Source organism: Ylistrum balloti, unplaced genomic scaffold (assembly GCF_031769215.1).
Source record: "Ylistrum balloti isolate Yb309-2 unplaced genomic scaffold, AGI_CSIRO_Ybal_v1 Utg370006, whole genome shotgun sequence".
Taxonomy (NCBI): domain Eukaryota; kingdom Metazoa; phylum Mollusca; class Bivalvia; order Pectinida; family Pectinidae; genus Ylistrum; species Ylistrum balloti.
Genome location: NW_026782081.1, coordinates 2529559 through 2547307, shown reverse-complemented (window position 1 = coordinate 2547307; position 17749 = coordinate 2529559). Strand labels below are relative to the sequence as shown.

The window sequence follows — 17749 nt, the reverse complement described above, 5'->3', positions numbered from 1 at the left end:
TGCACAGAAAATAAATACGTTAATGAATTTCAAAAGTGGTCACATTTCCAGAAATTAAAAGTGATCAAAGCAGTTATTATTTGATGCAAATGTCAGTTAAAATAGAACAAATAAAAAAACCTATTTTTCTTCTCTTCTAAAAGTATTAGGTATGAACATAATAACACAGAAATCAGTCGATGTATGAGATACATATGTAAGTATGCTTCTTTTATATAACAAATACCTGATATTGTAGTTGCACCATTTTATATTTATTCCAATACAACATTGCAGTCTAGTTGAAGCAGTTGTCTAAAAGCATTATATGTACCAGGCTTATTGTGTTTGGTATAATTCTTTGTATTAGGCCTACTGTATGGTCATTGATAAGTTATATATGAAAAAATCTACTCGAAATGATAGAAAATATGATTGTTGAATTCAGAAGATTGAAAAAAACTAAACATACCACTTAAAACATTCACTCTCTCGAGGAAGTGTAATGAAACAATGTTCAGTGATCATGATAATTGAGGACATCACATTTGATAGGTAAGAATATGTGAAAAATTAGGAATGAAGATTAAAAAATTATATTCGTGTATTAAATATTAAGCTACATACTTTATCTTGTTATGTTACTTATTTAATTCTCCAAACCTGAATTACAAAATATTGGATTGAGATTTTAAAATTTGTTATCAAGGCAACAATTGTTATATCTGACATTTCTTGACTTACAATTCATTCATGAGATTTCCAAAAATGAAGATTTATATATTTCAAAATGTGGTGAAATCTGTGCACCAATGCAATATACATGTTTGTATACATGTAAGTTCAGCAAGCACAAATTTAAGCATGAAAAGCTGAAAAATGGCATCTACTAACGGCAACCATCTTGAAACCACCAATTAAGTGAATTGTACTATGAAGTCTTTTGGGATGTTTGAAATGATTACAATATCATAAAACAGTAGCCCTGTATACTTGACATCATCTTACAAACTGTGCAACAATCACCTTATATTTTAATTATACACTGATATTCAGTCTCAATACCATGTAATTTGTTACATTTTGAAAGTGTCCAAGTAGTAAAGAAATATTTGGATCAGGAATATGATATTACATGTTGGAACATAGCAAAGTCTTATTTGGACACCCGTTTTGATCTGATTGTTCACTCGAACTGCATTCTAAAAGTCCAGACATCAGAATCAAATACAACATTACCCATTTGTTGACTTGCTTTGAGGTCAAATGTGTTAGGTATGTGTTGAACTAGAGTATTAAACTGTAAGAGTTGAGAGGGGTGGGGGTGGAGAGGGGTGGGGGCAGCACTATTGCTTAATGATGGAAATTGTGGAGTAATGACTGGGAAGTACTGGACAGTGATGAGCTGTGATAAAAGCAGTAAATATTCAGATGTTGACAGGTAACCATTGTTCTCATCTAGAATTTCAGACTTTATTCAGTATAGAAATGTAAAGAGAATAAATAGTAAAGGTATAGACTAATTATTGTTAAAACTAAATACATAAATAATAACATTAAATAATAATAATAAAAAAAAAAAAAAAATAAAAATTCAAGCTGGATATATCCATGCTTTTCTACATGAAAAAAACCAGAGCAGAGAGTGGAAAGGACTGGGAACATTTGACAAAACTTTCAGAAAAACAAAATAAAAAATTCAAAGTTTGTAATGTCTACTAATCTCATGCCATGGATCAAGAAAAACTTACTTTTAATTAAAATCATAATATGAAAATATGATTAAAACCATACTTGCTGGAATATTTTGTCCTGATCAATATGCAAGACATGTGACAAAAGACACCAGATTTAAAAAAAAAGTTCTTTAAGTCAAAATCATGTAACCGTTAAATACAAGTGAATTTTAGCACAAAAATTATACAATGAAAGGTCCCTGATGTTAAATATTTTTCATGCAGAATTGGAAGTTTAAATCAAAGCAAGGCAGATCCTTATAAGCAATCCATTATAACACCTATCCCTGTAGAAACTTTGGTATAAAGAAGGAAAGGCATGAACTATCTATACATTGATGTCAGTTAACTTAACCCAAATATATAATAAATAGCTAGAGTGACAATTGTAGGGACATGCCACATGTGACAACATAATAAACATTGACGTGAATGAAGGGCAATAACTCTTGTTATTAGAGCATAAATTTAGTAGAGAACACTTCATCACTGAATGAGGTACTTAGTAGGTAATACAGTATGAGACATGCCCAGAATGAAAGGACACCATGAATCCGCAATGAATCAGTAAATGATCCCCGGACTCAATTTCAGTATTGGTATGTGTACATGCATATACAACACCCTGTCATACATTAGTACTCACATTCAATATTTGTCAATTGAAGGTGAAAAAGTGAAATATCTAGGACTCACAATAAATAATTGTCAACTGAAGGTGAAAAAGTGAAATATCCTGGTTATGAGAATATATCAAGACAAGACTGAAGAACAGAATGTAAAGAATCTCCTGACGTACTAACAGGGGATTAACAAGGACACTTCCTGACATTTTGATTGGAAAGAAAAACAGGAAAAATGGGGGTGACTGATACACAATACAACAAACTGGTTTCATGCGAAAGATTTTACATGTATTTTAAACATACATCAATCTATATACAGCGAAGTTTGATAAGTAAATTAGCTTGTAAATGTATTGTGCCACAGAAAAAGAGTGAAAAGACTGCTTATCCCAAATCTGAAATCAAACATTTATACAGTGAAGCTGTACAGGTTACACTGTGACCTAATTTTATTTGGCAAAAGGATACAAAAAGGTAGTTAAGATAAAACTTTAACAGAAAAATAAAAAAGGCAAGTCATGTCATATTATTGACAATGACCTTTCGCTTAAAAGCAGGGCAGGAAAAATAAAACCAATTTAACAAACCCACAAAAAGCTTCCAACTTACTAAAACTAGAAACACAGGATAAACATGCCATTCAGGTAAGCTATCATACCTTTAATATGTAATTGGACAACCCATTTCTCATCAAAGTTAAAGATGTGACATAAAACGCTTTACCTTTCTTTAAAAGAATGACAACAGCTAATAGACATAGGGAAATCAAGCGATGTATTCAGTTCTTAACAGCAATAATAAGATATGAGAAACATTACATATAAAAAAAATGTTTAAATTGAATCGAAAGATTTCTCCTGTAACTTTAATATAAGTTTTGTTAAAAAAAATTCCATAGTTTCTTTTTAAAATGTATACACACATATATACAGTGTATACAAAAAAATGTGTTACTAACCATTTTAATTCCTACTTATGTAGTAGAAAATAGAAAATTTAGACAATATTTTAAAAAATGTTAGATAACAGTTTGTTTTGGAAAAAACATTATAGTAAAAACATCAAGGCCAAACGAAATACATACAAGGGGGCAGTACACAGGGAATGGTAATAAAGACAAGAGAATTAGAAAACACCCACACGCTAGGATCGGTCATGTGCAGTAGAGCATGCAGACTGAGCGAGGTCACACACCTCATCCTGAAGGTCATAGATACGATTTTCCAGGTCCTGATTACCAACTTTGGTGTCCAGACGATCAGCAGTCAACAATTCTTCCTTCTATAACAGTAAGCATACCAGACTCATAGTATTTCTACCTATAATCTGTAGACAGGGTTATAAGTATACAACGTATAGGCATTTTGTCCAGCAGGATAAAATACCTCAGCTTTACATGCCTGAATGGAGTTGAGACACAAATTGATATATTGCCAGTCTCATACCATTGAATATGGATAGTGCAGACAAACATCGTAAATTATCGCAATATTTGTGGATTTCAGTGCTTGCAGTATGAGACATGTTTTAGCACATAACAGTTTTTGCTCAGCTTTGCATTTTGTTCAACTTAAACAGTATATCTTGCTAGTTTACCTGTATCTCTAAAGTTAAGCTTCACTGTACCTCTACAGCTCAACTTAACCTGAATCTCCTTGCTCAACTTCACCTTTATCTCTAAAGTTAAGCTTCACTGTACCTCTACAGCTCAACTTAACCTGAATCTCCTTGCTCAACTTTACCTTTATCTCTAAAGTTAAGCTTCACTGTACCTCTACAGCTCAACTTAACCTGCATCTCCTTGCTCAACTTCACCTTTATCTCTACAGTTAAGCTTCACTGTACCTCTACAGCTCAACTTAACCTGGATCTCCTTGCTCAACTTTACCTGTATCTCTTAAGCTCAGCTTTACATGTTTCTCTTGCTCAACTTAATCTATATTTCTAAAGCTCAATTTTTTCGGTATGTCTTGCTTAATGTCCCTCTATCTTGTACTCAGCTTTACTTTTGTTTTTGTTTTTTTTCGCCCTCCTTTACCTGAATCTCAAGCTCGGCAATCTTCTGTTTGAGTGTGGCTACATATTGGGCATGTTCTGCCTCCTGTATCCTAACCATCATGGAATCTTCCTTTCTCTGAATAAATAAATCAATATAAATGTATATACCAGTAGACTATTGTAAGTACAGTGTGGTAGATAGATCTTTACGCTATTTCTTGACACTGATTGTCTGATATCGTTTTAAGTGAATTACTTCCCTTGTCAAGGTGTTCTCATCTCTTATTTGTTTTCGAGCTTGTTCCAGAAAACTCCCAGGATAATATATGTATAACCAAACAATTGTTTTGATCATGTAGAAATCATCATGATTAAGTTCTTCATAATAACAATACTAAGAACAATCACACAACCAGAGAACAAAGGTCACAATATTTTTTCTAAACTTTCATCATCAGATTTTTTGGTATGTTTTATCGATTTTGAAAATGTCAAATTTTGCATCAAATATTTTGTGTTAGAATGTATTTTAGCATTCAGACAGAGTTTTTTACCTGCGTTTGAAGATCATCCATCTTTCTATTAAGCTCCTGAATTTGATGTTTATAATCTTTTTCCAATACATCTTTTTCTTCCAGTTTGGATTTCAATGTTTTATTTTCATCATCCATCCTACGTATCTGGTTTGTGCATATATGGTTCTGTAATGAAACACACACTATATATATAAATATCTCCATAGGATCATACAAACGGTACACTTTCCCTTTTTAAGAATTTCAACTATACACAAACACTTTATTATTCTTTGTACTAAACACAACTTATTCACAACTTTACTTGGATAACATTTAGGTACATGAAGACTGCTTGGATATAGGTAAAGGTTATATAAAATACAAAGAAATACAGACACAGAAAAAAGGACAGTTTACTACAGATTCATCCAAATAGAACTGTGAAACATTACTGCATTGCTTTGTGGATATATAATATACCTGTGTTTCAAATTCCATGATTTTCTGTTTGCTCTCCTTGAGATCAGACAAACAGTTGGCCTCTCGGATTTTGACAGTCATTAGTTCCTCATTGATCTGCTTCAGTTCCTGTTTTATTGTCTTTTCTTTTGGAGACACAGGATCTCTTGTCATACTCTCTATATGTTTCTGTAACATCCAAATATACCAAATACATAAACAGTGCTCTCTACATCCAATATTAAGTGGCTTTTGTTATAGCCAAGTCTACAAAAACTCAAAAAAAAAAAATTTATGCTGAATGTATTTAACGCCAATAACCTACCTCCCATAGTGATTCCAGTTCATGTACTCTCTGTCGCATCTCTTTGAGTGAAAGGTTTGCCTCTGCTTCCCTCAGCTTGACTGCGATCAACACCTCCTGTAGGTTCTGTATATCATTACTTGGAGCTCTCTGTAGTTGTAGATTTGTCTGGTAGGAGAGAAAGGATTTCAATTTACTGCACATGTGAGCATATATATGTACATTTATTTACGATGGAACAGAATCATGAACAAGACATAATATATCTTGGATTTAGGAACACTAGACTGAAATGTACATGTATAAAAATACTTGATTATTTGATAGTTATAAGGGAAAAGTGACCTGATAAACAACATAACAAAACTGATTTAAGAAACGTGCCACAGGTAAGAAAGACATTTTACTGTGAATTTTCAGCTGATAGTGACAGCATGGAGAGAAAATCTGAAAGGAAAAATGGAAAAAAATTATCCCCTACTTATGTTGATAATTTTTTCTTGTCCTGATATGTAAAGTGTTCTGGTGATATTATTGTCTCCTTAGAGATGATAGATGATATATCAAATGCTGACCGAAGAAGAAAGTTTCAGTCCAAGTCTGTGATAAATAGATGTCTGCAGCAGACTTCATCAATATAACAGTCCAAAACCTTGGTCAACGTATATAGATTGTAATGAAGGTACTAAGCACAGTAGTGTTGGGTACAATGAATGCCTTTATATTGGATGATATGACAGTACAGTACACTTACATCCTCCAAGTCTTTGATTTTGGATCGAAGCTCTTTGACTAGAGAATTAGTATCTGCATCCTTGAGACGGAGTGCAATGAGTTCCTCCTGAAGGCCTTGTATCACAGTCTCACTCTCATCCTCATCTAGGGCCCCAGCATTAGCTATACTCAGTGTCTGAAGGGGAGATAACCAGGACATATAAAAATTTGTATGTACGATAATCTGAACACCTATTGAAGAAGCCATAACCTGTACAGATAAATGTTTTCATTGCCAAGAAACTGACAAAGTTACTTTGTAAAGTCTTTCTTACCCTCTGTTTAACATCGTCCAGTAAGACGTGAGCCTCCTCTAATTTACGTGTTGTGTCAGCTAGTTTCTGTTTAGTTGTTGACAGTTTATTCTTGAGTGCGTAAGTTTCCTCAGCCTCAGTAGCACGTGTCACCTGATCATGGATCAATTTATCTGCGAGCGATGATGACTCCTACAAAACACAGATTTACAACGATATATTATACATGATCATATCTTCTACTAGCATCTAATTTCTATAAGTAAATTCTACTAAGGTGCATTTTTGCTCTTTTTTGCTTTTTTTTTGTGTTATAGTGGGTTTTTTTTTTTGTTTTTCTCTGTTTTGGAGGATGGGGAGGGAGATATTTGGGGGTATGAGTTAGTAGAATCAATCATGATGTTGAACATAAATACTAGACAACAACTCATGTATTTCCACAGTAAAGAGTGTAAGTTACTGTTGATGGATATTGCTCATAAAATCACGAACTGAAAATGTTTTGTAAGTATTTGTCTCTATTTTACCGTCTATACTTTCATTCATACAAATGTCAATCTGTATTTGTGCAGTATTTTAGATGTCACATTATAATACTTTTATATCTTTTCTATTCCACTTAGCCCTTTTATCTTCAGGTCTAACTTTCACTTCAGGAAGTCTGACTTTGTCAATTATTAAAGGTAAAGCAATAATACATTGAGTAAAAAAATCTGGTTTAATTCTAGATCTACTGTTAAAGTAAAATTTCACTGATAATCTAATTGTTGAATTGCGTACAGTACATTGAGTGGACAGTGATCTATACCGTACTTTGCAATATTTAACCACGAAGTATGTAAAACATATTACCAGCAACTGTACTGCTGCACATTCCATTGATAACAACGGATCACAGTTAAAATCTCTGCCTGCAAACCCTTGTTTCTCAGAACTCTGGTCAATATAATTTATATGTAGACTTAATATCCTTGTTCAAACACTTACTTTTTCCAGTGTATCTACACGCTGTCTCAACAGTCTGTTCTCTGTCCGCAACCTCTGTTCAAACAAGATCAAACTCAAGGTCAAACAAATTTTAAACCTGAAATATAACTATTTCAACTCAACTTCACAAAAAAATACATTTTGCATTTGATTCATAACAGAAGATGATGCAATTAAGGAAATCAAAATAATTGTGACAGTTGTTTACTTTATCAGGTTTGATCAACATTACATGTTACAATATATAATACTGATTACCTACCCTTAGCTCAATCTGATCTTCATTCTCTTTACTCTTCAGGGCTGTATAGTCCTTCTCTATTCTGAAACGACAAACCAAAACATGCTAAAAACAGATTCTCTTGACTTAATAAACATTTGACTCCAACTATACCATGAGATCTTCTAATTCTTTTATGGTTCTTTAAGCATAATGGATTACCCTGTATATGAGAGCTATAAAAATTAATATACATACATGTATTATGTATATATAGATTTCATTTATCTAAGTATGACATTTTTGTAGGTATTGTATCAATTTCAATTTTAATAATCTGATTGTACAACAATTTGATTATCAAAACTTCTATCTGCTGATGAACAGTCATAATCATAGTAAGGTTATGATTTTAGAGCTGAAGGATTACCTATACACAATGGTATTGGCAATTGTCTTTAGGTCTTAAATTTTACCAAACATTTACATCCAATTTAAGTGTCTTTAAAAATCAAGATTTTATCTACAATAAATCAAAACCGTAGAGAGGTATTCAGTAGGGGTGATTACAGACATTCTATATAAAAGTAACTTCAGCAGGTTATAAGAAATTTTAACACTGTCACACGATATCTTCCATCATATAGACTATAATCATGTTCTCAGTTAATATGTCATTACAGACAGAAATAACCTTTCAGAAAGTCGAAGTGTGTCATGACTAAGAAATTACCAAGTAGCCATCTATCATATCGTAGCCTTGGAGGAGACTTTGGTGACATTCAGTTCAATACAAAAGGTCAGGCAGGGAGAGGTGGGGTAATTATAGAGACAAAGGTCAGGTGGGGAGGGGAGGGGAGTGGTTGAGTCAAACAGCTTCAAGGTGAATTGATACGAAGTATATGCTACCACAGAAGATAGCAATAAAGAAAAAGTTTAAGGACCTAGAAGAGGGAGGGTACGGTTGGTGAGAAGTGACACTAGTATCACTATATGCCATATAACACATGTACACCTGATGTACACTTACTTTGGTCTAACTTAGACCATATCTCCAGGTTTTTGACCAATTAGGTGACACAGTAGCCATCTTAGATGTGCAAAGGTGAATAAGGGTAAATATCGAGATGAGACAAAATGAGATTCTAAGACAAATTGACTTGATGTGGTACTTAGATATAGCAATACAAAATGGCAGAGAGATAGAAAGTCAGAGAAGAATAGAGGCAAAACAGTCAGGTAATAGTATACTCAAAGGTAAGAGAGGGTATCAAGCTTATCTTCTGACTCCCTCACGCAATGGAGCTGTCACGCCCTACCCCATAGTCAACCCATGACCCATGACTGCACCCTTTGTTGCCCTCCCTTACAAAGGTATGTAAGGACTGAAATGTACACTGTGTCAGAATGGGGTGTATAGACAGAGTCAATATCACCTATGAATTATGATACATGCAATATAGTCCATAAGTCTACAGATTAAATCTTCACATATCTTCAACTGACATTCGATGATCAGATACACACGGTTAGTGGAATGAACTTCCTTCCTACCTGTCCTAGTCCAATATGATATACATTGGACAAATTGTTCTTTTGAAAATTGGTTATTTTTCAACATCATTCTTTTTTATTTTCACAATTCCAACTTCATATTTTCTGACAATCAAAGAAACATTAAATATTCACAATAAAGTTATTTTCAAAATCAATGAGATACATTAAGCTTGAAACCATGAGAAGGACTGAATTAGAATATCAAGCCACACTTACAACAATGATCTCTACAGTATAGATATCCAATCAAGTGTGAAATCTGTATATCTGATAATCATCTGACTTTATCAAAATGTCAACAAAACCAGACAAATGGCCCTGGCTCACACACGTACAGATGCCACAAGGGCTTTTGTAGGCTACTGATCATATCCTATACTTAACTTAACCTTAATAAGCGTAAAGAGATCAAATTTGACAACTCAGTACTTAAGGGAGGGGCAGTGTATGTATTTTGTCTTATCATGTAAAATACATTGTTAACTGGATATCGATGTCAAAGAAATCTTCATAATGTATGCTGTCTTATATGTATTTTGACTGAGCCTTAACTTGCAAAAGTGTAAAAAAATTACATACACCTTCAGTTCCTGTACATTTATATATCCAAACAATAATTCTGTGTGTAATACAACAGTAGATCCCAGAAGGACTTTGGGACCTACCATCACATGGACTCCACTGGTTCTTATATAAGTTGGGTTATTTTCTCTTCTTTGCCATTTCAACATCTAAAATCTAAGATAGCAGCCCACTGGGTCAGCCATTTTGTTTTCCAATCATTTACAAAAACTGACCATGCACAATTATAGGGACCAAGGGGATTTTACACATGATTTTCAAGAAACAGCAAGCAAACATTAACTGTCAAAATACAAGATGGCTGCCTGGTGGCCATTGAATTTTTGTAATCAGCATTAAGTTGATCATGAACAATTGAAAGGACCAAGAGAAGTCTTATGAAATTTCATAAAGATCCATCCAATGTTTTTCAATACATACAATCATCAACTTTAAAAATCCAATATGGTCATCTGGACACCATTTTGTTACTGGGATCTGTTACAAAACTGATCAAGGGACAAATGAAATATATGTAGGAAATTTTCAGAATGAGTGAATGAGCAGTTGTAATGACAGACTGATGGAAGTATACACCGCTGACGAAACAGTTCTTAACAGTGCACTAATATATCAGAGTTTGTTAAGGCTGAATAACTTTGAACACTTGACCAGATAAATGAAGCATTCGGTTTATCAATTTTAGGTAATATTCTTTGATTCAATCACATTGAAAATTATATCAGCAGTAAAAGTCATTTGGTATAATATTGACAAACATACACATTTCAAACATTCCTATCACCATGTCTATTAGAGTTAAATTTAACCAAATCAGATTCAGTATGCATTTAATTAATGTCTTTCTGTTCCTACAACAATGAAGTAAGAAATCAGACTTAGCTAAATCTATAATATATTTGTCACGAGGTTATAAAGACAGTGAAGTCTCTGATCCTGTACGTATATACCTATATACTGTAATGTTCAATATTTGTGATTGTCTTTAACACCGGAGGTATATACCCAAGTACATTGCAAAGCGACATCGGTGTAAATTAACTATTTTCACATACTGACTTTGCACGAGTACTCTAATTTTCATATATCCGGCCTTTTTGGTACCAGTTTGTTTATATTGTAAACATGGATTGTGTCAACTAACACACACTCTAAGTGGCAGCTAAAGTATATAACTAATATTTGGATAGCTAGTCATACAGCAGTGAATTAATTCACTCGAGGCCGAGAATCATAAGACTGTCCAACAATACATCTACTGTTCTGGCTAAACTAAAGCTAGAAACCGCAAATGAGCCATATTTTGAACAAGAAAGTGCACTTTACAGAATACACTTCCTAGGCAAGATTTAAGTAAAGATAACACAAGCGGGCGAGGATGTATAAATATTAACTTAGATAACACACTGAATCAGCAGTCATACAACCTATATTTGGCCAACAGTATGCAATCATCACCATTTGAGTATAAATCATGTAAATTTTGTGCATTTTTAAAAAAAAACATTACAGGCAGAGCACATAGCTATTTGTAATGTAAAAAAAAAATTGTACCAAACTGAACAATTTATATGATTTTCACTGTGTTTAAAAACTTTCTAGTGAAACATCAGTTTAATTAGCTCTTGTCTGACGCAGGCCTATTTACAAATGACCTCATGAGGATGCTCTAAAACACCAAGCAAAATGACAACCATTTAGGTAGTATGATCTGCTATAAAGGTCATGAATAGGTGTATATATAAAGCCCGCTGATACTGATATCTATTTTACCCAACCTGTTCTATTTTAGACCGATCAAAGTGTACTTTACTGAGGACAACATTCCAAAGATAACTTTGTCAGAACTACAGGATAAAATTCAATTCAAAAGATATCTTATATTTTCTAATCTGTCAACAAATGTAGAGACTGATATTCAATCTGAGGTGTTAAAATATCATACAACTATTTACTTATTTATATAGGTATATATATATAGTAGAAATTCATCAAGGTTTTGTTGGCTGTCTCACACAGAGGCCAATAAAGGTCACTTCTCACCACCACTTCACCTTAAATGAGAATAACTTGGTTCATCTAGATCCAATACCTAGTGTAAAAGAAACCTTTTATATTCTTTACTTATCAATTTTTAAAATTTGAACGGGGCTGCCATATATTTAAGATGGTTGGTTTCTACTAAGCTACACAGATGCACAGGGAGCATTGGTTCTAATATATGCCCATCCTCTGCCAAAGAAACACTCATAATTCATAGTATTGAAATGAATACAAATATGGAAATCGCAATCATTTAGCTCAAATGTAGAGATGGAAAAAAATCTATACATTTTGATGATGAATTAAAGCAATTACCAAGTTTTACAGAGATAGTTTTAAACTGAGAAAGGAAATCTGACATGGCAAGATCAAACTGCCAATAAAAACAATGAGTAACAAAACATACTGTTGTACTGAATTGCAGCTCATGTAGACACAATATTATATCATGGTTATAAAATTACAAAATTAAAAAAAAAAGGAAAACTTACGGAGGAGATATCCAGACAAGATATTGAGGAAAATTCAACATCATGTCAAGATGTTTTTAAGCCTGCCATGTTTAAAATAGATCACTTGAAAACTGTAGAGAAAGATATGTGGACATAGAAGTTTCTGATTGATGGGCAAACAGCCATGCCATACCATAATGTGTCCTGTCAAACTAACTGATGTACATGTAAAAATCAAAGAGCCATAACTCTGTATATTGATTGCAGTACAAGATGTAATTTTAGTACTCGATTAAAACAAAACAAGCAGCTCAATGTCAGAAGACAAAGTGAATCACGTACATACTAGGTATGTCCATTCTAGGGAGCTGTCTGACCCTGGACTAATACTATTTAAAAAACATCCCTGATTCCCCTGGATATCCTAATAAGTCATCACTCATTGTGCGTCTCTTAGGTGCCTTATTAATTAGCCATTGCATATATTAAGTAACCCTGACTGTCTACATATAAGTTATTGCTGGTTTCCCCTTAGTGTCTTAATTAGCCACCCTAATATCCCTGACTGTCTACATATAGTTATTGCTGGTTTCCCCTTAGTGTCTTAATTAGCCATCCCTAATATCCCTGACTGTCTACATATAGTTATTGCTGGATTCCCCTCAGTGTCTTAATTAGCCATCCCTAATATCCCTGACTGTCTACATATAGTTATTGCTGGTTTCCCCTTAGTGTTTTAATTAGCCACCCTAATATCCCTGACTGTCTACATATAGTTACTGCTGGTTTCCCTTTAGTGTCTTAATTAGCCATCCCTAATATCCCTGACTGTCTACATATAGTTACTGCTGGTTTCCCTTTAGTGTCTTAATTAGCCATCCCTAATATCCCTGACTGTCTACATATAAGTTACTGCTGGTTTCCCGTCGGCGCCTTAATTAGCCACTCTAATATCCCTGACTGTCCACATATAGTTACTGCTGGTTTCCCTTTAGTGTCTTAATTAGCCATCCCTAATATCCCTGACTGTCTACATATAGTTACTGCTGGTTTCCCTTTAGTGTCTTAATTAGCCATCCCTAATATCCCTGACTGTCTACATATAAGTTACTGCTGGTTTCCCCTCAGTGTCTTAATTAGCCACTCTAATATCCCTGACTGTCTACATATAGTTACTGCTGGTTTCCCTTTAGTGTCTTAATTGGCCATCCCTAATATGCTGGTTTCCCCTAAGAGTGTCAATTAGCCATTACTAGTATCCCTGACATTCTTCACCACTAGTTTCCTCTGGTTTTCTAAATTAGCCATTGTTAATGTCCCTGACTGCTGCACCACTGGTTTCCCTTAAGTAAATTTAAATTAGTTATTGCTAGTGTCCCTTACGGTATTTATCACTGAATTCCCCTGCTTGTCTATCATTACCATCAGTTTCTCCAATTATCTCAATAAACCAACAGCTGATAAATGTACCTTTGTGTCCATTTCACACTGCCATAACCCTGGTCTTTTATTTTAAGGATGTTTGTTTTAATTCAATTTACAATTTTTACCAAAAGCTCAAACCAAAAGGATTGACCTCTTACAGAAGTCAGGAAAAAGACTTCTTTTTACTAAAGCCACAAGATAGACTGGTATTTATAGAAGTCACAAGATAGACTAGTTTTCACCAATGTCAAAAGAAAGACTGGTCTTACCAAAGTCACAAGATAGACTGTTTTTCATAGAAGTCACAAGAGAGACTAGTTTTCAAAGAAGTTCCATAACAGTCTAGTTTTCAATATCAGTCAACATTCTAAATGTATCCTTTCATGGTTGTATTTAATCTTAAAATATTGCGGAAAAGAGGATCCCGTGAAAATAACATTTTTACCAATAATATTACAGTAACTATAGCACCGATATTACAGTGACTATAGCACTAATATTACAGTAATTATAACACTAATATTACAGTAACTATAGCACTGATATAACAGTAACTATAGCACTAATATTACAGTAATTATAGCACTAATATTACAGTAACTATAGCACTGATATTACAGTAACTATAGCACTAATATTACAGTAACTATAGCACTGATATAACAGTAACTATAGCACTGATATTACAGTAACTATAGCACTATATTATTACAGTAACTATAGCACTGATATTACAGTAACTATAGCACTAATATTACAGTAACTATAGCACTGATATAACAGTAACTATAGCACTGATATTACAGTAACTATAGCACTTATATTAAAGTAATTATAGCACTAATATTACAGTAACTATAGCACTGATATTACAGTAACTATAGCACTAATATTACAGTAACTATAGCACTGATATAACAGTAATTATAGCACTAATATTACAGTAACTATAGCGCTGATATTACAGTAACTATAGCACTGATATTACAGTAACTATAGCACTGATATTACAGTAACTATAGCACTAATATTACAGTAACTATAGCACTGATATTACAGTAACTATAGCACTAATATTACAGTGACTATAGTGCAATGCTCAGCAAGGATGATCAATAGATGCTGCATCATCACCAGCACAAAAGGATAGCCAGCCAATCTGTTATACTGGCTACATTAAACAGTAACTATAGCACTAATATTACAGTAACTATAGCACTAATATTACAGTGACTATAGTGCAATGCTCAGCAAGGATGATCAATAGATGCTGCATCATCACCAGCACAAAAGGATAGCCAGCCAATCTGTTATACTGGCTACATTAAACAGTAACTATAGCACTAATATTACAGTAACTATAGCACTAATATTACAGTGACTATAGTGCAATGCTCAGCAAGGATGATCAATAGATGCTGCATCATCACCAGCACAAAAGGATAGCCAGCCAATCTGTTATACTGGCTACATCAAATCAATACATGCTGGCACATGCATGTGAATAATGTGTTTTGAACCTGCCAGCACGCAATCCCATCTAAAGCAAACCTTAGCCAGTTTATCGTAATGAATAACATCACATAATCATCCAATTTCTATCTCTTCATTTACATAATTTCTTTTCTAGATTTCAATTTTAGTTGCATCTGGAACCGAAGAGAAGAGACTTTAATGATGATAAGTGATTTTGATAGCAACATCATGTCACAGAAATAAGAACAATGAATGAAAGAAGACACTGCTGAGGGTTGTCCAACACTAATTCACAACAGTCTGAACACAAATATCACTAGATGTATTATTTTGAAAATTCTGTATCAATTAAGGACAATGATGTTTATAACCATTAAGACAACTAATTTACTTCATGCATTTAACGTACAGTATAACAATAACAACTCCATCATGTTATAGTTCACTTGCTCCACATTTCTGTATGGGCATAGTTCTATTTAAAGGTCCCAGTATTTAACACCATTTGTGACTGTGAATGTGTAATTTTAGTCTCAGTGTTAAGGGGTTCAAAGGTCATCCCTGTCTATTTTAATGTCAAAACTAAAGACCAAATATTAGATAAGACAAGTACCAAATAAAGACTATTCTATCATTTTCTCAGAGGGCATCCAATCAGATTGAACTGAATCATTGTGTAAGATGGAGTAGGAAAAGATTGAGTCAGTCATCACAGCTGCTGTGTAGATAATAATAGGTATTATGACCCAGGTCACACCAACCCTTAACTCCTGAAAGGTTTCCAGTGGGAGCTTAAGATCTGTAGTGTCATCAATAACACAGGAACATTGCAACACTATCGAAAGTACTTTTCTGTCAGTTCAGTATTTGTGATGATATTTAATACTATCATATAGCATCACATAACTTTCAGCCATATTGCTTTTAACATTTGATTATCCCAAACAATTTTACAGATTTAAAATAATGGTTGTTATAACAGTGTCAGACTCCTTCTTTTTTTAAACGGTCTAATATCGAAAATGTAATGTTTGTCAAATCCACTGGGATATGTTTATCTATCAGAAAAAAAACCAATAAACGTGAGAGAACATGGTAGGAATCATTAGATCTACAAACATGGTAGGAATCATTAGATCTACGATCAGTGAAACAGTTTACTTTAGAGACGCCGGTACTGAACCAACCCTGATTCTGTCACCTTGATCATCAGTCACTGATCTCATATACATGTTGATACTGTCAATTTTCTTTTAAATGTTCGCAGTTACTGCCTCTTATTTCTCGTCTATACAAAGTCACTGATTATCACAAGGAATGTATATTGGATGTTTTATCAAAAAGAAGAAAAGTATTTCCTACAAATGGACTATAAAATTGGTGTTAAATGGCTGTGCTTTAATACCACAGAACTTTGACACTAATACAGGCAAACAAATATATTTTATGACAAGAAAATCACTCATACAGATCTAGTTGACTACATTATTGTCACTGACATATAATGCTGTAAATCAGAGTATCTTCATATGTGAAAACAGCAATATTCAGTAAGAAGATAAGTGTTAAACGCTTGCCTTAACTGAAGTTCACTGTCACAACTTTGCAGTTAAAATACAAAGCTCGAGAATGTGCAGAACAAAGACACTTTTTACAATCCAGTAGATGTTGTGGTATGTGTTATAAAGTATATAATGTAGAGGTTCCCTCAGGTTATTGGCTGTCACTACCTATAACTTATCCATTACATTGCTGAGGACACCTCCCAGCATCACACTAGTTCAGGTGAGCATTTCTTTACAGTATGTTAACCTCTAGAAGATCCATATAAACAATACACAAATAACACAGGTATGGCATTTTCTATTGTAAACAATTCCACTTTACAGACAATTGACTGTTTTACAAATCATGAAGTATTACTCATTCATACAAATCAATAAAATTGACCGACTATATTATGTCACCATTACAACTTGACCTGAAACATACAAGGCCATGGATAATAAGTATGAAGGCAATGAGACTTACCCATCGTTTTGGGGGCTTGAGTCGCTATAGTAATCCACATAGTCCACAAAATCCATGAGATGAAGAAGTTAGGAGTGACTATGGTCTCAGAGGGTTAAACCCTGAGGTCAAAGTTCACCAAGTCATTCTAAACAGGACAACTACTCTCCCTTAGGTCTCTCTGTAACACACACTTGTCTGTTTAAGGGTCAAGATTAATTAGGCCTTGTATCCTGTTAATGACCCAACAAATCACCTGTGGTGCCAGCTAACATGGCTCCTCAACATTTGTATTAAATACCTGTACTAGTGTTTTTACATGTGTCCAACACTCCTTGGCTACATACAG

General features: G+C 33.8%; 1 protein-coding gene across 1 annotated transcript in view; it reads right to left on the bottom strand.

The window, feature by feature from the left end:
• Positions 1–17749, bottom strand: part of LOC132548123 (ecotropic viral integration site 5 ortholog-like) — a 63385-nt gene that overhangs the window by 5243 nt on the left and 40393 nt on the right. The window contains exons 11-19 of the mRNA XM_060211944.1: positions 7898–7958; positions 7636–7689; positions 6670–6840; positions 6375–6530; positions 5642–5788; positions 5338–5505; positions 4894–5040; positions 4380–4475; positions 3536–3622 (exon numbers count right to left, since the gene is read on the bottom strand). Coding sequence (XP_060067927.1) covers positions 3536–3622; positions 4380–4475; positions 4894–5040; positions 5338–5505; positions 5642–5788; positions 6375–6530; positions 6670–6840; positions 7636–7689; positions 7898–7958 — 1087 coding nt within the window. The remainder of the gene's footprint in view (positions 1–3535; positions 3623–4379; positions 4476–4893; positions 5041–5337; positions 5506–5641; positions 5789–6374; positions 6531–6669; positions 6841–7635; positions 7690–7897; positions 7959–17749) is intronic.